The sequence below is a fragment of the Panthera uncia genome, chromosome A2 (genome assembly GCF_023721935.1).
Source record: "Panthera uncia isolate 11264 chromosome A2, Puncia_PCG_1.0, whole genome shotgun sequence".
In the NCBI taxonomy this organism is placed as follows: Eukaryota; Metazoa; Chordata; class Mammalia; order Carnivora; family Felidae; genus Panthera; species Panthera uncia.
Window position 1 is genome coordinate 109748550 of NC_064816.1, and position 21525 is coordinate 109770074.

The following is a 21525-nucleotide window of genomic DNA, read 5'->3' on the forward strand; positions in this document are numbered from 1 at the left end:
TGGAGCCTGCTTCAGATTCTCTGTCTCCCTCTCTCTCTGCCCCTCCCCAATTCACGGTCTATCTCTCAAAAAAGAACAAATGTTAAAAAAAAAAAAAATGTTTAATTAAAAAAGAAAATTTCATTGTCCAAAATCAATTTTTCAATTCCAAGTTGTTTATACTGAAATCAGAGAAAGTACCCAACTTGGTTTCGTAATTTCCTGTTTTTACGACTATTATTCTAGTTTCTTTCTCAGGGTTTTAAATATATTGAGTCCTTCAGATCTCTCTTGTTTTTATTTGCTGGATGATTCAGCCTTCTTGTTCATTGGATTTGCTGCCTTATTTTATGCCATATAATGAGCTGTCTTTATACTCAAAGGACAGGCTGGCTGGTTATAAAAAAAAGCTGAACCCACTCACTGTTGGGGGCTTTGTAGGCAGCGTGGCTTGCTCTGATCAAATGCTGCTGTATAGGGGTCTGTGGCTGACTTTCTTTCTCGTTTTCTAAAAGACTTCATGTTTTTTCCTTGCTATCCAGAGGATTCTCTGTCTTTGGTCTATATTAAAATGTGTCCTGGCATTGATTTTTCTTGGTCACATTTTCTGGAAATATGGTATGTCCCTGATTTTACAGAGTCAAATTTGTAATTTAGGAAAACCCAAATTTCCTCAAATTGTACACAAGTTTTTTATTTCATTTTTTAATTTTTAAATTTACATCCAAGTTAGCATATGGTGCAACAGTGACTTCAGGATTAGATTCCTTAATGCCCCTTACCCATTTAGCCTATCCCCCTTCCTGCAGCCACTCCAGCAACCCTCTGTTCTCTATATTTAAGAGTCTTTTATGTTTTGTCCCCCTCCCTGGATATTTGGATATTTGTCTTTCTCTAATTTTGCTTACCATAATACCCTCCAGTTCCATCCACGTAGTTGCAAATGGCAAGATTTCATTCTTTTTGATTGCCGAGTAATATTCCATTGTATATATATACCAATCTTCTTTATCCATTCACCCATTGATGGATATTTGGGCTCTTTCCATACTTTGGCTATGGTTGATAGCGCTACTATAAACATTGGGGTACATGTGCCCCTTTGAAACATCACATCCATATCCCTTGGATAAATACCTAGTAGTGCAATTGCTGGGTGGTAGGGTAGTTCTATTTTTAATTTTTTGAGGAACCTCCATACTATTTTCCAGAGTGGCTGCACCAGCTTGCATTCCCACCAGCAGTGCAAAAGAGATCCTCTTTCTCCGCATCCTCACCAACATTTATTGTTGCAGGAGTTAATGTTAGCCATTCTGACTTGTGTGAGGTGACAGCTCATTGTGGTTTTGATTTATATTTCCCTGATGCATGATGTTGAGCATTTTTCACGTGTCGGTTGGCCATCTGGATGTCTTCTTTGGAGAAGTGTCTATTCATGTCTTTTGCCCACTTCTTCACTGGATTATGTTCTTTGGGTGTTGAGTTTGATAAGTTCTTCATAGATGTTGAATACTAACCCTTTACCTGATATGTCATTTGCAAATATCTTCTCCCATTCTGTCAATTGCCTTTTAGTTTTGCTGATTGTTTCCTTCCCTGTGCAGAAGCATTTTGTTTTGATGAGGTCCCAACAGTTCATTTTTGCTTTTGTTTCCCTTGCCCCCAGAGATGTGTAAAGAACTTGATGTGGCCAGTGTCAAAGAGGTTGCTGCCTGCTTTCTCCTCTAGGATTTTGATGGCTTCCTGTCTTACATTTTGGTCTTTCATCCATTCTGAGTTTATTTTTGTGTATTTTCCATTTCATTTTAAAATGTTTTTCTTCCTAATTTCCTTTTTCTTACCTGGTCATTTCCAAACCAGAATCTTGTTTACACAGGCAATCATTTCCCTTTTTAAAAACTTGTTGTAATTTGGCTACAATGCAAAGCCTCTTGTGGTAACATTTTTAGATAAAAAAGCTTTTTTTATTTTTTAACGTTTCATTTATTTTTGAGAGAGAGTGAGCACAAGCAGGGAAGGGGCAGAGAGAAACAGAATCGGAAGCAGGCTCCAGGCTCTGAGCTGTCAGCACACAGCCTGATGCGGGGCTTGAACTCATGAACCACCAGATCATGACCTGAGCCAAAGTCAGATGCTTCACCAACTGAGCCACCCAAGTGGCCCTGAAAGTCTTTGCTTTTCCTATTCGTTGCCTTGTCAGTTATGTTTTCCCTAAACCAGAGATTTGGAAGAACTGGCATGGGGCAGGTAAGAGCCATGCTGTAAACTGGCAGGCATTACAACAAACTTGTAGTGACCCAAGTGTGAATGTGAGCATCAGCCTTGCTGCTTTTGTAACACGTAACCAAACCAGGTGCCAGGAAACTTCAGGGCTAGCCCGCATGGCCCTCACCCTAGAGAACTCCCTGCTGGCTTTAACATACCCACGCTCCATTTTCTCTTTCTGGGAGCCCTGAATCCTACATTTCAAAGCTTGACAGGTCTGATTTTATCAGAGAAGCTCATTTTCCCATAGCCTCTGTGAGAGTTGGTCTCGTTCCTTGAAAAACTGTTGTGATGAGTTCTGAACTTAGGTAAAAAAACCTCATTTTCCCAAACCACAGTCATGCAGAGGCTCGGAGGTGTGGTTTCCCCTTACTAGCTTTTTCTCCTCCCCATTCCTGACTATTGTATATGGAAAGTCCACTGTCTGGGCTCTACTGCCTCTGCCCTTCCCAGCAGCCATCCCTCCCACCCCAATCCTTACACACACATGCATTGCCACGCACACACCTTGTCCACACTCTGTTGGAGCCTGTCAGGTGGATTATACACACATCACCTGGGTGTGGTTACCATGTATCACTAAGAGCATCTAAATAAAATTAAGTAGAGATGAATTTTCCACATTTCTCAGTGTTTCTTGTCCCTGGTGGTAATAGTTATAAAATTTCAACAGGAAAAAAAATCTCTTTAAAGGGATCTACTTCATCGGGGCGCCCTCATGGCTCAGTTGGTTGAGTGTCCGACCTCGGCTCAGGTCATGATCTCACAGTCCGTGAGTTTGAGCCCCACATCGGGCTCTGTGCCGATAGCTCGGAGTCTGGAGCCTGCTTCCTATTCTGTTTCTCTCTCTCTCTCTGACCTTCCCCTGTTCATGCTCTAAGAATCTACTTCACCTTATCGGAAAACTCTATTACTAAAAAGTGCATTTGTTTCCTCCTACCTCGTGTTCACCAGGTTTAATGACCTCCTTTTGCGATGCCGGGAACTTGAAACCTGGACCCACGATCTTGCCCTTCCAGCTGTGGTATGGCTTCCTGGCTTCTTCAACCCTCAGTCCTTCTTAACTGGTAAGGGCTCCAACTGGGTGGCCCCAGCTTCTGGCACAAATCCTGCCTCACCTGCCCTGCTCCCCAGTGCTTATGACACAGGAGGGAGGGGCAGGAGTGATAGCTGGGTGTGCAGAGAAAGTAAAGTTCCAAGCATAGCAGCCATGTGAAGTGGGATATAAACATTTTCTGTCAAAGGCCACGGGGTCTCTTCTCCAGTGGTTCCCTTCTGCCACCGCAGTGCAAAACCAGATGCTGTGTAACCAAATGGGCCTGGCTATTCCAGTAAAAGTTCATGTACACAAGCAGGAAGGTATCCTGCAGGCCTCAGTTGGCCATCAGTCTAGTGCAGCCACACGCACATTTCCAGGAACCCGAAGCACAGCACAATGCCTCAGTCAGAAAGGCAGCTGACTGTGGGCCCCTGAGAGCCCTTTTACCACTACATCCCATTTCCTGCTCCTTCTCTTCCCATAGCAATCATGCAGACCATGGCTCGCAAAAATGAGTGGCCCCTGGACAAAATGTGCTTGACTGTTGATGTTACCAAAAAAACCAAGGAAGATTATGGCCATCCTCCACGGGAAGGTGCCTATCTCCACGGGCTCCTCATGGAAGGTAAGATAGCACAAGTAGCACCCGTGTAGTTTTTAATTTAGGAGCTTTCTTCGATCAGTTGCAAGTTGGTATCTGTCCTTGGTTTACTCCACTCCTCTGTACTCACTCACATCTAGCAGTCGTCTACCTCGTTTCACCACATTTAATGCCAGGATCTGGGTCCAATGTCAGCCAAGTTTTAAGGCACGTAGGGTGATGGCTGTCACTTCAATCTGCATCTGTATCTAGTGTTAAATTACCTGTGGCATTAAGACCTACACTAAAAAGATTGTGAAATGATTAAAAACTGTCACTTCACTCTGACGTTTTACTACAAGATTTCTTTAAGCCCTTAAGATGCCAGTGCATTCGAGTCTCTAATGTGGGCGGTTGGGAGGAAATGCATTCATTTTGAAGAATTCAATTTTTTAAAGAGAGGGCAAACTCATTTGCTTTATTGTGCCTGAATTCTTGGAGAGTCTGTTTTCAAACAAGGTTTAGATCTTTTGAATTCAAATTAGTTCATTTTTCAAAGGAAAGTTTAGACGTGGAACCCTGCCTCCAGTGTTTCTGTGGCACCCCTCAACCTCCCACACCAGTAAGGAAGCCGACAAGCAGTAACGACAAAACTGAACATTTATTGCTTCCAACACACCACACTGTTGCAATCCTTGTGTTTTTGCTACAGGTGCCAGATGGGACACACAGTCAGGAACCATTGCTGATGCCTGCCTCAAGGAGTTAACATCTGTGATGCCGGTTATCTTTGCAAAAGCCATACCCACAGACAGACAGGAAACTAAACACACCTATGAATGCCCGGTGTACAAAACCAAAATGAGGGGCCCAACCTACGTGTGGACCTTCAGATTGAAAAGCAAAGACAAGGCAGCCAAATGGGTCCTGGCAGGCGTGGCCCTGCTGCTGGAAGCCTGAGATGGCCCTCAGGCTCGGACAACACAGGCCTTGGCCGGGGGGCCGCACACATTAATTTACCGAGAGCCATAAAACACACTCCAGCTTCTGGAATTTTTAAGTAACTTACATGTGCGTTAATTTTGCTTAAACACTGTCCTTAACGGTCTCCCCATCAGAAAGTGGGATTTGAGTTCTTGCACATAAACAAAATCTTTTTAAATTAAAAAAATCTAGAAGCCCCTGACCTCAGGCAGCAGGTGAATCCTGAAGGAAGAGGCAGACGGTCCTGCCAGCAGTGTCCCCAGGCCTCCAGTGTCGGTAACGTGAAGGTGACTTTCAATAAAAATAAAACTCTAGTACTCAAGATCTATGGGTTAATTGCACTTTGTAATTTAAGAGAACATTCTTTCTTTAACATAAATTTCCAATGACCCAGAGAAGCACTAACTACCTGGTCTGAACTGTGGTCACTGCCTGGGAGGTAAAGATCAAGGCACCAAATAGTGTCAAAGGCAAGAGCTGCTTACACAACGTTTGCCCTGGAACTTACCTGGACTTTTAACTCCACCCCATTTAAGCTGTGTTTTTGTCATATGCAGATGCTTTTAAACCACTCACTACGCATAGGGGCCCGTGGATATATGTAAATAGATTCCTCTGCTTTGCCGTCTTCCTGAGAAACCTTTTCAAGCATATAAACAATTTTAAAAAAATAGTATTTAGATCAACGAACAACTTCTGTATAAAAACACAACTGGAAGAAATCGTAGACACCCGTGGGATGGCATATGTTGCTAGAGTTCTTTACGGTGAGGTGGCTGGTTTTGTTCTTAATCATCTTCTACCAGCTGCTTCTGTAAGCTGAGGAAAAGAAGGGAGGCGTCAGTGTGATGGGTATGGAGACGAACACAAAGCAGGTTCTAGGCTCAACACACACCCTGAGTGCACAGCCCAGCCCCTCTGCGGCAGGCCTGCCCTGACTCCTCGGCCAGGCAGCGGGAGCCACGGGCCTCACTCCCACTCGCCAAACCACACTGCAGAATCCCACGCAGCTTCCTCAGCCCTGGAAAGCAGTAACCGTGTCGGCCACGCGCTTTGCCCCAACCTCTCCCCTCAGCCTGCTTGCCTCCATTTCTGTTTTACACAATGAGGGGGGAACTGGGGATACAGGCAGTGCCAAAGCTGAAGATCCTAGCAAAGGAGGGAAACGTTCCAAGAGGGAACACATCAGCCCTGAGCTGTTCTAATGCAAGCAGCTAGGGAATGGATGGCACTCAAGATGGTTTTTAAGCATCTGCCTGAAATATAGCAACCACTCCCGCCTCCACGGTCTCCCCAGCTGGAGCTGGAGATGACAGCCTCCATTTGTGACCTGTGACTTACCTCTCCAGGTATTCCTTGACATTATTGTAACCGTAAAACTTGGCTAGGTGAATGAGGATCCCTGTGGCACAGCGGCCATCACGCTTGCGACAGTAACTGCAATTGCAGATCCCACGGCAGGGAGGACACATCCAATCCTGGAAGAGCAGTTTCCCCTGTTACCTACATTGTGCTCAAGCCCGGCTCACTTGGTCTCTCCTCCAACCTTCAGTCACAGGATACTTCTAGTATATGGCACAGGGTGACTAAACGAGTCTCCTCCCCATGATTCAAAAGGCCCAGAGAGGTTGATCACCCAGGGTCCCACGTGTGGAGAAACACAGAAAATTAGATGCCTGCTTCAAACTGTGGAGATTTTAGGAGTACAAAAGAGCAGTGAGACGGACGTGTGAATTCTAGCTCTTCTACTTCCTAAACCACATAACCGGAGTCGTGGTCTATATTCATCTGCTAAATGGGGACAGCGATTTACCCCATGACTGCTGTGAAAGAGGTAAGAGCACAGACTCTGGGCCAGACTGCCTAGGTTCAAGCGGATACATACTAACCATACTATTATCTCACTTCAAGGAGGGAACTGAGGGCCTGGGAGGTTATATACTCGACTTCATAAATTTAAATGACTTAGTAACAACTGCAAGTCGACTGTGTTAGGAAAACACCTTAGACGACAGCCAGGCACACAGTGACACACACCTGTCCCCTGGCCTCGCCTGAGGTAAGCCATGCTGCTGGAGGAAAGCCACACAGGTGCACCTGACAGACCATAACGGTAGGAAAGCAAGGCTTGGACCCTGGAAAACCCAGTCATCTCTTCTGCCCTACTGGTCAGCTTGCTCTCTTTCCAGAAGGAAACCCTTTTTTTTCCTCTGGAGTGTCAAGGGGTAGACTGAGCTCTGCAGCTACAGGTCCCCGATCATAAAGGGTCCTGAGAGCCCCATCCATCTCAGCTTGCCTCTCTTTGCCGGTCCAATTCACAAGTGCGCACACCGTTCCTACCGGGTCCAGCAGTGCAGATCTCACGTCCTCCCCGTAGCGATTCCGCAGGCACGGCCCACAGAACTGTCCTCGGACCCCACCGCAGCCCTGGTTCCGACACACCGTCTTGGTGTCGATGGTCTTCTGCCTGCACTGATGGCAAGTGTTGCCCTGAGGGAGGAAGGCGGTGGGTGGGTGAACGAGGGACTTACAGGGCAAAGCGCGCAAGCCCACATGCTGTCTACGTATGTTCAATAGGGCGTGAAGAGGCCGAGCCTCTCACCCCGCAGCGAGCAGCACCACTTCTCTGGTCCAAACCACAGGGAAACCTATTAGAGTAAGAGCAGGGCACCTAGAAGAAATGAGATGGTCAGAGAGGCCAGCAGAAAGACAGGAGAGGAAGAGCCCACAGAGGGTGACAGGGGCCCAAGTGGCCCTGAGCCCACGGCAGCCACATTTGGCTCCGGCCCAGCTTCCGGTGATCTGGAGCTTTTCAGTATAAAATTTCCCGGTGTTAAAATGTTGGCAATTACATTAAAAACATTTTAATACTGCCTTAATGGGACACTGCCTCATTTAAAAAATGATGCATAACACCACAAAGCCTCCCTCCAAATCACTGTTTAAAAGAAATTTTAACTCATTTCCTACCAACCACAGATATTCTGTCAAACTTTCGTTACTATGGTTCTGTTAATCAAAAAGCACACACACAAACACAGTATTTTTTTTTTTTTCTATGTTTAAAATAAACACCGGGGGGGCAGGGGGGCCCGCCTGGGTGGCTCAGTCGGTTGAGCGTCCGACTTCGGCTCAGGTCATGATCTCATGGCTCCTGAGTTCGGGCCCCGTGTCAGGCTCTGTGCTGACAGCTCAGAGCCTGGAACCTGCTTCGGATTCTGGGTCTCCCTCTCTCTCTCTCTCTCTGCCCCTCCCCCGCTCACACTCTGTCTCTCTCTCAAAAATAAATAAACATTAAGAAAATTTTTTTTTAAATAAACACCAGGGATACCTGGGTGGCTCAGTCAGTTAAGCATCTGACTTCGGCTCAGGTCATCATCTCACAGTTTGTGAGCTCAAAGCCCCACATCAGGCTCTGTGCTGCCAGCTCAGAGCATGGAACCTGCTTCAGATTCTGCTTGCACTCTCTCTCAAAAATGTTAAAAAAATATTCTTTAAATAAACACCATATAAATATTTAAAATGTTAACTATTATCAATATGCTCTTCCAAACTATATGCCTGCCTCCCCACAACTCATGTGCATCCCCCAGGGAGACCTCTCCTGAGGAGAATTCCCGCAGGAAGCCAACTCCCTCCACTCAGTTACAGTTGGTCCTCCCAGTCACAAGGGAGGCAGCCTGAGGGTCTAAGCCCAGATGCAGTTTAAAAACAATGCAGGATTTCTAATACCAGTTCCTTGGACTCCCAGTTAGAATCACAATCATGCAAATTATTCATCATACAGAATTTACCAGAACTTTATCGTAGATTTTATCTCGAACGGTGATGGCAACATTTTCTAAGTCCTCTTCAGTGATATCCTCCACCGGCCGAAAGGAAGATACACGGTGACGCCGTCTATACCCCTGGCATTTCCCCTGCAAGATGAGCCAAAGCAGAACCTGGTGTGAGATGTTCTGATTAAAAAACATGCATAAAAATTTCACACTCTCAGAGCTCCAATACCATAAATGTTAACTGTGTCCCTCTCCGATTTCCCTGGAATCATCTACTGAGCTGCCACCACAGACACAGTGCCAAACCTCCTGCACGGCAAGGTGGTCCAACAACAAAGGAGCAGCTCAGGTTTTACCTGATCAACAATAGTCACCAGCCGTGAACCCTGTAAGGACAGAGACAAGAACCACGACGGATGGCCAAACCTGCCAACGGGAAGGGTTGTTTCTCGCTCCAGCTCAAAAGCACTTAAAATGCCCCCTTCCTAAAACTCAAAAGGCTAGGAGGAATCACTGCCCTTTCCCAAGGCCAAAACCCGAGGGCCACCTGGCACCACTGACAGGCCTTTCGTGCCCCCCGTGAAGATGAAGTAGAGGGTCCTAACCCTGGAGCAGCTCCTCTGCTCTACTCAGGTCAAGGCCTTTCTCCAGCCTACAGCCTAGATGGGGGTGGGGGTTCTTCTCAGAATGTGGTCCCGGGAACACCAGCTCCACCTGGGAACCTGGTAGAAATGCCCATGCTCAACTGCTGCATACTTATTGCTTAGACAGACAATATTATGTTTATGGTGCTGAGAAAATACCCCGCTAATTGTCTTCCTTCTCCTGAAACTGTAAAACTCTTCTGCAAATTTGGCAGCAGAGACAGTGAAGTTCTCCAGGGCAAATTTCTCGGGAGGCCGCGCGCTCCGGGTGGGGTTAGTGCGTCTTGTGATCTGTCCCTCGGAGAAAGCCCGCCTCACTGTTCTCTTCTTCTGAAAGCAAGAGCACAGACATTTGCAACCAGGTGCTTTCTTGAATAAAAGCCATCTGGCAATAGATTATGTTCATCAGTATTGGAGTAAGTAATTATAAAGGAGTTCTACTTACAGAGGCTGAGTTTGGGGTTCGTACTGGGAAGAAATCCGGCATTGAGTTCAGTTCTGCCAATAACTGAGCCAGCTGAAGTTCAGAACAAAAGAAAGGACCTTACATCAATATTGCCATGCCGAGTTTGTCTAACGCCTTATCCCAAGTCTTCAGTTTTGCCAACAGTAAAAACTTGACTAAAGTAGTTCATGTGGGATCTTAACAGTTGTTGTATTTTTTAACCTCATATGTAAACACGTTTTTTAAAGTTTATTTTGACACAGACTGTGTGGAGGAAGGGCAGAGAGAGAATCCCAAGTAGGCTCTGAGCTGTTGACACAGGGCTCAATCCCACAAACTGTGAAATCATAACCTGAGCCAAAATCAAGAGTCACGTGCTTAACTGAGCCACCCAGACACCGCACGATTTTTATTTAATGTTTATTTTGAGAGAGAGAAGGCATATGCAAGTGAGGGGGGGAGGGGCAGAGAGACAAAGGGAGAGAGACTATCTCAAGGAGGCTCAGCACTGTCAGCGCACAGCCCAATGCAGGACTTGATCCTAGGAACAGTGAGATCGTGACCTGAGACGAAATCAGGAGTTGGATCCTCAACCGACTGAGCCACCCAGGCACGCCAAGATTTTTATCTAATGAGATGCTGATAGCATCCACAGAAATAAAATCTATGCCCATTCCTTATATACGAAAGCGTGACATGAAGAAGTGGTCCTTGGAATGATGAGACCAGGTATATGAGGCTGGAATCCTGACATGGCCACTAATTCGCAGTGTGACCCTAGAACAGATCACTGTGCACACCTAAAGCAAGTGTCATCGTGTTCAAAACAAAAGGCTCAACTAGATCGTTCTGACAGTTGTTTAGAGCTCCAAGAAAACTGTTTAAGTTAATTTCTCATAAGAATAACTTAATGGAAATATTCCCAAATAAACACCTAAGAATACTAAGTAACAGGCGATAGTATTCTAGTCAATTAGGATTCTTATTTATACGAATGTTTAGGCATCATTAAAAAGTCATGAAGATTTATTTTTTTTTTTTCAAAAATTTTTTTTTTTCAACGTTTTTTATTTATTTTTGGGACAGAGAGAGACAGAGCATGAACGGGGGAGGGGCAGAGAGAGAGGGAGACACAGAATCGGAAACAGGCTCCAGGCTCCGAGCCATCAGCCCAGAGCCCAACGCGGGGCTCGAACTCACGGACCGCGAGATCGTGACCTGGCTGAAGTCGGACGCTTAACCGACTGCGCCACCCAGGCGCCCCATGAACATTTATTTTAAAGATGCAGAGAGATGCAGTGCTAAAAATTTCCCTTAGCTAATAAGTATAAACAGGTCTTAGGATAAATTTCTCCCACAAATATGATTTATGTAACTTTTTTTAATTAAAAAAAATTTTTTTAAGTGTATTTACTTTTGAGAGAGAGAGACAACAGACAGAGCACGAGCAGGGGAGGGGCAGAGAGAGAGGGAAATACAGAATCTGAAGCAGGCTCCAGCCTCTGAGCTATCACCACAGAGCCCACTGCGGGGCTCAAACCTATGAACCGTGAGATCATGACCTGAGCCGAAGTTGGACTTAACTGACTGAGCCACCCAGGTGCCCCTAGGCTATTTTCTTAAATAACTTATTAGATGTATAAGATTGCAAACAAAGCATCATTATATTATGCTTTTTAAAAAGAAATTATTACAAATATACCAAAATGCTAAAGGGATTGAGTGGCAGAATTTTATTAATTCTGTATATGCAAAATTACGAACCAAACAACAGTTACTGACCAAATACAGAAAAACCAAATACACATAACCAAGATTTTACCTTGTATCATTATTCATTCTACTGAAGACTTAACTGGTAACGTGACTCAAAACTGTTCAGTGTGTTTTAATACCTAGGCCTCTTTCATTCTCTCATATGATGTCTTGAAAACCCAGTGGGTCATCAAAGAAGAAAGATTCCTGTTGAAAGCCCCCACCTAAATTGCACCTTGCAACTCTCAAAGTGTGCTTCTCTTTTTATCTTTAGTTTCTTTGTGCTGGGAACTGGCCTCTCCTGTCCAATACCACTACATATCTAGAACTTAACTTCCTAATGGTCAACTGTAAGCAGCATTAGTTCATTGGCACCAGGAACCAGGGCTAAAAATGGTCCTGGGAGTCTCTGTTCCCAAACCAGAGCTCACCGGGTAGTAACTGGTTGGCCTTCAGGAACAGAGAAAGGACACATAAGAACCAGAGCACATGTCCTGACAGAAGCCCAGACGACAGCAGCTATGAGGGCAGCTCCGTGAGCCTCCGTGGTCGCTAAGCAGGGCTCAGTGCCAGCTCCTAGACCACCCGCTGCCAGGCCTTACCATGGCTTTGTTCTCCTTGATGTTCATGGTCCTTTTCAGCAGCGCATCAGAGCTCTCCTGGCCCTCATCCCTGGAGTCATCCTCAGATTCAGACACCGAATCTTCCCTTTCCTTCCCCTGTCTGCAGCTTCTCTTTCTTCCAAGAATTGCTTTTTTATTGTCCTGTAAGCGTTTGCTAGGAAATAGCGGCTCAGAAGAACTGTCATCAGATTTTTTTGCCAGTTTCTTGGTGGGGAATTGAAAGGCTACTCGAAGACCAATACTGCTTCTCCTCGGCCTGCTTCTCCTGGGTGTAGCCTTTTCTTCTTCATCCTCTTCTTCACTCGCTGAAGACACCTTACCAGCATCGCTCAAATCTGACTCCACAAGCTGACAAAATGAAAGGGCAAAGACGATGTTTTGTGACTGACCTTCAAAAGCACATCGTTTAAAAACACTCTGCCATTAGAGAAAAAATGAGTAGAAGAAAGCCTCCCCTCCCTATTAATTAGTTCCCTCTGGTCCATTAAGTGCTCAGGTGGTCTGTTGATGACTATGGTCCCAGGGCAGGCTCTCCACCACTGCCTGGGGACCCGGCCACATCCACCAGCAGACTGTTCCCTTCCCAGCACGGGCTGGAAGCCATGCTCTCACGGACGGGGCTCCTCCACTGTGGAACATCTGGAAGCCAAGTAGTATGAGGCAAAGCCAAAGAAAAGGCTATGTATGGCCTAAGAGTTATCCTCACACAGATGGAGTGCTAAGGGAAAACATACTGACGATTCTGCCCTGAACAGCAGGAACAGGACAGCTGACTTCACCTCAGCGAGGTGACCGAGGAGGAAGCAGATGACTGGCCACTGGGGTTGGTGAGGGAGTCTCATCCCCAAGACATGATGGGCCCTTACGCCAAGGGACGTCCCCTCCCCTTTTCTGCAACCAGTAGAGCCATAGGGTGAAATCGAGGCAGACCCTCTGTGGCTTTGCTGGGAAACACCCGTTCCATCAGCTCAAGAAACTCTTGCCCCAAATTTTTGGATTCCGCTTGGAATAGGCTTCTGGCATGAACACGAAATTGAGATTGACACATGAGAGCACAGTAAGAACAGAAGGCAATGGCCAGTGATATTACCCAGGAGACGTGGGTGACACCTCAAATATAAGGGGGCCCTTAGCAATGGCAAAGATGGGCTCGAATATCAAGACCCAGGCCACCTGCTGGGGATCTTTCCTTTACCACGTGCTGGAAAAGTTTAGTCTGAGAGCCTCTGTCAGGGACTGCACAACAGGCCGATGTGAGGAGAGCAGGGAACCACAGCATGATGGGCCTGGGACTGAGGGAAATGACTCTGCTTCCTCCTCAGTGATCAGCCCCCACGTTCTAGCTGTACTACTCAAATTAGAAATAAGGCAGAGGAAGGAAAGAAAACTGCAGGTAACTTCCAAATCTTGGTGTTTTGTATCAATCCACAACAAACCAAGTAGAGAAATGAGACTATGGTTAACTGTTTTTTTTTTTTTTTTTTTTTTTTTTTAAGTATCCTGAACTTTCTACATCAGTAGCTTTGGAATTTGAAACACTGGGATTGAAGGAATCTAGTTTTAGGAAGACATTGTTGGGAGAACTTCAGAGCAAGGTGGTCTCAGATTGGCTTTATCTTCTTCATCATCTAACTAGTATCTCTTTACTAAGGATAAGGACTCTCTATAAGGGACTAAAGTGGACAAGAGCAAACTGGAAACACCAGTGGAGACTCACACCACAGGACAAGAACACAGCTGTGGTTGCTGCACATACGGCTGTAAGACCACCCAACAAACACCCTGGCTAGTAATATCCTATTATCGGAAAAGATGGTCTCACCAGTCTCCACTACAGTGGGCAGGAGGTTGGGGAGGGAGGCAATAATGTTTGCTTGCCCCCTGAATTTTATTTTTAAATGTTTATCTTGAAAGAGAGCGAGCATGAGCAGGGAAGGGGAGAGGCGGGGGGAGGGGTGGGGGGAGAATTCCAAGCAGATTCCACACTGTCAGTGCAGAGCCCAACATGGGGCTTGACCTCGTGACAGACAGATCATGACCGAGCCAAAATCAAAGAGTCCTACGTGTACCCGACGGAGCAACCCAGGTGACTCTGCTCACTGAAATCTAAAATAAAATTTGCAGGGGCACTTGGGCGGCTCTGTCAGTTACATGTCTGACTCCTGATTGTGGCTCGGGTCATGATCTCATGGTTTGTGGGTTTGGGCCCCGCATTGGGCCCTGCGCTGACAGTGTGGAGCCTGCTTGGGTTTCTCTCTCTCTCTCTCTCTCTCTCTCTCTCTCTGCCCCTCCACTGCTCACTCTCTCTCAAAGTAAACATTTTTTAAAAAGTAAAAAATAAATAAGTAAATAAAATAAAACCTGCAGGTGGACCTCCCCTAAGCTATGAGTTAACATCAGTCAACAGAACATGTCACGATCCATACCCCAAATATATGGCCAGTGAAAAGAAAAAAGACTTCTGGGGTAGTTCACTTCCCCATGCTGGGAACACAAATTCTTTCAATAACCTGACATCGCTTAACTAAAAAATCAGAAGGAAAACAAGTCACTAAGAGTACGGGATACCCATTAGGGTTTGGAAAGATCTTAGTGTCTTGCTGGCCAGAACACATCAACTGCCTTACCAGCAGCTTCCGTTTTGAAGGCCAAAGGAGGGCTTGGGGACTAGGCTGGCAGAGCTCTGTGTTGCTCTTCCTGGTGACGGGGTTGGGGGATCAACATCAAACAAGCCAGCCTACCATTAGGGCTTTCAGGCCTTAAGATCCCCCCAGGAAAAGGTGAGAGGCAGAGCAAACCAATAGTTACAGCTTATTTAAATTTCTACACAAGTTCCACACCAGATTCTGCTGCTTAGGAGCTTGTGAACATCAAGAGGCTTTACCTCTATCCTTTATCTTCATACCCAAGAAGGAAGTGGTGTAATGATTTTGGGGGAGAAAGATATGCTCTTTTTCAGTTAATGGAAAAACATTTTTATGTCTGAAAAAAACCCAAAGGTTTTAAGTTTCGCTTTTTGTTTAAATTTTTTTAATGTTTATTTTTAGAGAGTATGTGTTTGTGTGTATGTGTGAGAGAGAGCGAGCGAGCTCAAGCAGGGATGGGGGAGGGGCAGAGAGAAAGGGAGATACAGAATCCCAACTATCAGCACAGAGCCCCCACACAGGGCTCGAACTCACAGACTGTGAGATCATGACCTGAGCTGAAGTCGGACGCTTAACCAGCTGAGCCACCCAGGTACCCCCCAAAGGTTGTTCTTTAAAGGTACCTTGAGATTCAAATACTAGTTGGCAATAAACTGGCCAAAAATATGGAGTAAAGGAAAAATCAACACGTCTCTTGAAGGTCAAGTGCTAAGAGATTTCCCTCAGGAATCTGACAAGCCCAGGTCTTCTTTATCATTTAAAGAGCACATCAGCATTCAAATCAAGAACGCGCAAGTAAAGCTCTAAGTTTGTGCCACAGCTAAATTTTTGCCACATCAACTCCAAACCTAAGAACATGACTCCGCACACAACAAGAAATGACTTTAAGGAAATTGCTACCCCCAGACAGACTGTACTCTTTTCAGAGAAAAGATATTCAAGAAAGTCTGAAATAAATTCTTTTGGAAGGGCAATAAGGGAAACTGAGGTAAGTCTCCCCAAACTCCAAAGGTATCAAAGAAAGACAACTGGATTTTCTCTCAGAGAATAATGGATTGGTGGACTGGGGATTAGCCTTGGAATACCAACTTTTGTATTTTATTAACTGACTTTTAAGATAAACGTGGGGTGGGGGGGTGGTGCCTGGGTGGTACAGTCGGTTAAGCAGCCGACTCTTGATCTCAGCTCATTATCTCAGTTTGTGAGTTCAAGCCCCACCTTGTGCTCTGTGTTGATGGTGTGGAGCCTGCTTGGGATTCTGTCTCTCCTCTGTGCCCCTCCCCCACATGTGTGCTCACTCTTGCGTGCATGCTCACACCGTCTCTCTCTCTCCAAATAAGTAAACTTAAAAAAAAAAATTAAGATAAACATGTAAAAAGAAGTCGTTCATTTGCCAAGTGACTTCTTACAAGTGAAAATACAATTCAGAAACAAGACTGAAAAATATTACAACCCACACTCCCTCGTGTTGATAATTATTACCATTACTTCTGGGTTACTGTTTACATTCAGATCATTCTGTGTAAATCCTTCAAATTCTTCCGTTTCTGAGTCAGTGTCCTCTATAAAAATTCTTCTTAGCTCTTCCGTGAAGTATTTAGAATGGAAACGCACATCCTGCTAAATTAAAAACACACATATGTCATAAAGGAAAAAGAACAGAGGTTACAGGGGGGCTCGGGGACAATGAGGAGTTGTTTAACGGGTAGAGTTTCTGTTTGAGATGATGAGAACATTCTGGATAACAGTTGACAGACGCACAACACTGTGCATGTACTTAATGGCACTTAGCATCTTGCTGGCAAGAAACTGGGCACTTGCCTGCACTTAAAAAATGGTGAAATGGTAAATTTCACATTATGTATATTTTACCACAATAACAAAACACACATATACATACACATTTGCTACAGCTTACGAAAACGGAATAATCTGAAACAGTTGAACAACTTGAAACGATAAACAGCATCATTTCAAAAAGTCAGAATGGCCAGGGGCTCCGTCAGCTTCTTGTGTGACTGGGGAGCGCTGATAGAATTCCGTTTCTCCCGCCAGGGCTGCCCATCGGGAAGGTCTGCTCACACAGAGCCAAACACACACGGGAAGGAGCCATGAGGAGAAGGCCTGGCTCCCTCCCACATGCTGGCCTTCCTTCCTAGCAGCCATCCACATCCACGTCCTCCGAGTTGGTGAGCATGCCTCCCTTCCAGAGAAGGCAAGTTTCTCTGCAGGAAGGGGCCAGCGCCTTTCACGCCCCTTCCCCCCTACGGCTTTGCTCCATCACCACCCACCGGAAGGGGTGATGGGAGCGTCAACCCCCCCCAACCCCCAGGAGAGCCCCTCCTGCAGGAGACACGAGGCCGGCAACCTCCAAGAGGTAGCAAGTGAGCAGACAGAAAGATGCTCTAAGACTTTCAAAAAGGAAAGACATTTTCCAATAACTCTTTCGGTCTTTAGAACCCACAAAAGGGAAAATACTCTCTAGCTCTCTAAATGGAAAAATAGCTCTCTAAATGGCTATCTTGAAAGAAAAGAGGGAAAAGACAGACCTGCAGTGCAGAAAGGAGACCCACAAACCAGCCTCCTCCAAGCTGGCAACCAGGGCTGAAGTCCGTGTCCCCAGTTGCCTCTGACGTCTCTTCCTCCCACACCCGATATAACAATGAACCCTCATCACACCACATTTAGTTGGGAGAATCTTGATCTCCCCCCACTGCCTCTCTCTGACTTTAATTATACACTTCTTCAGATCAGATAATCTCTGGAGAAAAATAGATATAATAGATGAGTGGAAAAATTTACAGGGGGAAAGAGAAAGAAATGCCTATATCCAGAATTTTTTTAAGCTTAAATGTCTCCTATGAATTATTACGGGTAATTGGAGTGAGTGTGCTTGGAGCTAAATTACTTTGTTCCTTTGTTGATAGCTATGGTGCAGCTGCTTGAAAAAAAAAAAAATACAAACACAAAAGGGAAGTTTCTTTAAAGTGAAATTCAAATTGTGTTTAAAGAAGACCAAAGTCAACATTGCTACATACTGTGTGCAAGTTCATGCAGCTTCTCTCGGCTGGTTACCATGGATAGGGAAAGTGTGGGCTCAGGGTGGTGAAGCAACAGGCCTGGGTTTATTATCAAAAAGAATGGTGCCTAGCTGGCTCCAAGGAAACCCACCGTGAACCTGCCACCTCCAAGGATAGACAATATCCTGCTCACAGAGCCCTGAGCTGGCCTCTGCAGGCTGTGTTAGGGCAATGGGGTCTATGTGTACATTTATCATACACCCACAGTCCCTGCCTAGGGCCCAGAGAGAACAGGTCACATCCTAGAACAGCAAGTTTCAACCGTCTGGTCCTCTGGCTCTCTTTAGCCTTTGAGCTGGCCTCAGAGGGAAGTGGTCGGCCTGAGAGAAATCAATACCTTTGGTGATGAGTTCTAACAGAGAAAAACAACTTAGCCACAGTCCTAAACCAAGGCCTCTGCTTTTCTTCTCCTTATTCCACAAGATGTTAAAAAAAACCTGTTTTTTAAGGGGAGTCTGTATGAAGTAAAATATCCACTCCACATTCTGGCTGCAATCCTGGTTACAACCCTCACACAGCTCTTGGTTCTGCAGCATGTGATCCTTTACAATCAATACCAGGCGGTATGTTCTGATCTTGGTCACCTGTGTTTATGTACCATGATCAGGGACGTAACAAAGTAACAGATGAGAAGAGGATCTAACAGAGTGCTTACATTTTTTATCTTGAAGCTCATGGGACACGAAGAAACAGACTGGAAAACGACGGGGGCCTGAACCAGTTAGACCAGCATCCCACCTCAATTCTAGCCAATGGGCGCTCATTCACCAACGGGGGCTGAACCCAGAGAACATGAGGGAAGGGACAACACAAGTACGCAGTCCAAGCCAGGAAAGCTGGAAAGCAGCGTTCAAACATTGCAGAGGTTACAATTTAGTGCGGGAGTGAGACAGATCTACAAGTAACCATGGTGAGGACCAGAGTTGTTAAGGAAGATGCAACATGGCACACAGAAAGAAAGAAAACCCAGTAAAACTTCAGGAAGCAGCAGCATCTAGACTGGATCTGAACCGAGGTAGAGTCTAGAAAGCAGAGGACACGCAAGCAGAAGGCACAGCATGGACCAGCGTGTACAAAGGGCAGACCAGTGCACGATGAGGGCGTCCACGCAGTTTTGTGTCTACGGCATACAAAGGGCAGACCAGTGCACGATGAGGGCGTCCACGCAGTTTTGTGTCTACGGCACCACGGAGGCGCAGGGAGAGGGAAGAGGCTGAGAGGTGATGCTCCCAGGTTTGAAACACCCCAGCTCAGACATTTTTCAGATGTGGGCGCTCAGACAAGTCACTTCACTGCCCTGAGCTTCAGTTTCATCCCCTGTGAGATAGGGATAACAACAACACCCACACTGTCCCAGGGAGGTACGTGAATTAAATGCAATCTGTATGAAAAGCACACGGTCACGGGCCACCTAAGGCACACTGGCGACAGACTCGGCAGGGGTGGGCAGGACGGACAGGATGGGCAGGCTTGACGGCACAAAAGTAGCAGCAGTCACAGTATCAAAAGCAGCTGTTGTGGCTTTTTTGTTTTAAATTTTGAGTGGAGCGGACACAGAAGGTTACATTTACCTCTAGGTGTACAATATTATACATCATGCTAGGCTCACAAGTGTAGCTACCATCTGTCAACATACAACTCCATTACAGTGTCACTGACTGTATTCCCTAAGCTGTGCCTTTTACTGCCCTGACTTATTAGCTCCAAAACTGGAAGCCTAGTTCTCTTTCTCCCCTTCACCCATTTTGCCCATCTCCCCAGTTCCCTCCTTGCTAACAACTTTGTTCTCTGTATTTATAGGTCTGATTTTGCTTTTTAATTTTTAGATGCCACCTGAGTGAAGTCATATGGTATCTGTCTTTCTCAGTCTGACTTATCTCACTTAGCATGATACACTCTAGGTCCATCCATGTTGTTGCAAAAGGCAACTATCTCATCCTTTTTATGGCTGCATAATATTCCATCATATGCATCTTCTTTATCCATTCTTCTTCTGATGGACACTTAGGCTGCTTCCCTATCTCATCATCAGGAAAATGCAAATCAAAACCACAATGAGGTGTCACCATACACCTCTCAGAATGGCTAACACAAAAAGACAAGAACTCAACTGTTGGTGAGGATGTGGAACCCTCATGCGCTGTTGCTAGGAACGCAAACTGTTGCGGCCACTGTGGAAAAACAGTATGGAGGTTCCTAAAAAAATTAAAAATAGAAATACCATATGATCCACTAATTCCACTACTGGATATTTACCCAAAGAAAATAAAAATGCTAATTTGAAAGCCTTATGTTTACTGCAGCATTATTTACTGTAGCCAAGATATGGAAGCTGCTTTGTTTCTTAATGCCTACAGCACTGCTGGGCTCTAGGCAAAGCCCACCACCCACACCCTGCACTGCTCAGAATGCTCCTCCTGGTGGATCTACAGGCTCCCCCCTCCCCCACTGCCTGACTGTGTTCAGATGGAGAGACTACTGGCTTCTGAATAAGGCCATGATCATGACCAGAGCTCAGTTCTGTAACGGAAGTAAAGGCTATGAGGACCCTGGGAGCCGAAGGGAGGAGAAAAGGGAAGGGATGAAGGACAGCAACATGGCAGAAGATTCAGAGACTCCTGCAAGGGAGCTGGGGAGATGGGAGAGGAGAAGGAGGGGTCAAGAACACCAAAGATAAGGATAGAAATGAGGAAGACAAAGGGACAACCAGGGAAGGGAAAATGGTGAGTGTGAGATCTCCCTTGATCAAGGCTAGTTCAACTGGCACTCAGGTTACATGTGGGGCTGGAGAGAAGGCAAGTCATTGAGAACTTGGAGGTAATGGCTGAAAGCAGGCCAACCCCTAGGTCACGAAAAAGAAAGGTCTAGACACAAAATCCTGAAGAACATCCACATATGGGGACAGGAAATAGAGATGACCACAAAGAATGAATGATGTGAGAGAGAGGAAGAAACCTGGGGAGTGGAAGCAGGTGGCTGGTGGGTCAAATGCTACGGAGACATCAAGGAAAGTGAGGACCACAGACACCAGGGAGGCTAGTGAACCCGAGAAAGACCAGCTCCCACAGAGGCCACAACACACACAGGCAGCCGAATGACCAAGCAGGCACTGCCCCTGTGTAATTAACTGCTTCTCCTCCTGTACTTGTCCAGTTGAAGCAAGGCAGGTTTAATTTACAGCCTTTTAAGACAGGCTATGGTCCAGGGAGGATGAGGAATTTTGAGAGCCACAATGAACTCCGAAGTAAGTGCCACAGAAGGCTAGCTATTTTGACTGGCCATGCTGCTGCTAAGGCACAATATAAACCTCCAGGAATCTAACTCTCAGAGAAATGTAACTTGTGTCTGCCAGAGATCTAAGTAATTAAAGAAAGAATAACGTTCTCCCCAGCACGTCCAGGAGTGAGGTGCCGGAAGAACCACGCCGCAGGAGCACAGAAACACAAATGTCTCATGGTAACCACATGTTCCTGAACTGCAGTGTGGACTATCGCTACGTGGACCCAGCCCTCTCCTGCCAGTCATGTGGGAGCACTCAGAATACAGCCTCAACACAGGCTGCAGCCCCGAGGTTGCAAAGAAAATGGCTCAGATGTGAGGCCCCTTTTATTAAAAAAAAAAAAAAAAAAAAAAATTACTGTACACAGAAAGGACTTAAACAGTATTAAGTGATGTAGGAATGCTCACCGGTTCTTGAAATATGAAGG

General features: G+C 45.8%; 2 protein-coding genes across 5 annotated transcripts in view; one reads left to right on the forward strand and one right to left on the reverse strand.

The window, feature by feature from the left end:
- DNAH11 (dynein axonemal heavy chain 11) overlaps nt 1-5169 on the forward strand; it is a 357765-nt gene extending 352596 nt beyond the window's left edge. The window contains exons 80-82 of the mRNA XM_049641609.1: nt 3199-3311; nt 3768-3908; nt 4576-5169. Coding sequence (XP_049497566.1) covers nt 3199-3311; nt 3768-3908; nt 4576-4823 — 502 coding nt within the window. The 3' untranslated portion in view covers nt 4824-5169. The remainder of the gene's footprint in view (nt 1-3198; nt 3312-3767; nt 3909-4575) is intronic.
- CDCA7L (cell division cycle associated 7 like) overlaps nt 4506-21525 on the reverse strand; it is a 38957-nt gene continuing 21937 nt past the window's right edge. For 2 of the 4 annotated variants that reach the window (XM_049641607.1, XM_049641604.1), the window contains exons 3-10: nt 16221-16358; nt 12073-12441; nt 9716-9787; nt 9430-9600; nt 8642-8767; nt 7188-7337; nt 6189-6325; nt 4506-5666 (exon numbers count right to left, since the gene is read on the reverse strand). In XM_049641607.1, coding sequence (XP_049497564.1) covers nt 5636-5666; nt 6189-6325; nt 7188-7337; nt 8642-8767; nt 9430-9600; nt 9716-9787; nt 12073-12441; nt 16221-16358 — 1194 coding nt within the window. In that variant the 3' untranslated portion in view covers nt 4506-5635. The remainder of the gene's footprint in view (nt 5667-6188; nt 6326-7187; nt 7338-8641; nt 8768-9429; nt 9601-9715; nt 9788-12072; nt 12442-16220; nt 16359-21525) is intronic. The other 2 variants (XM_049641606.1, XM_049641605.1) reach the window with 2 other exon arrangements.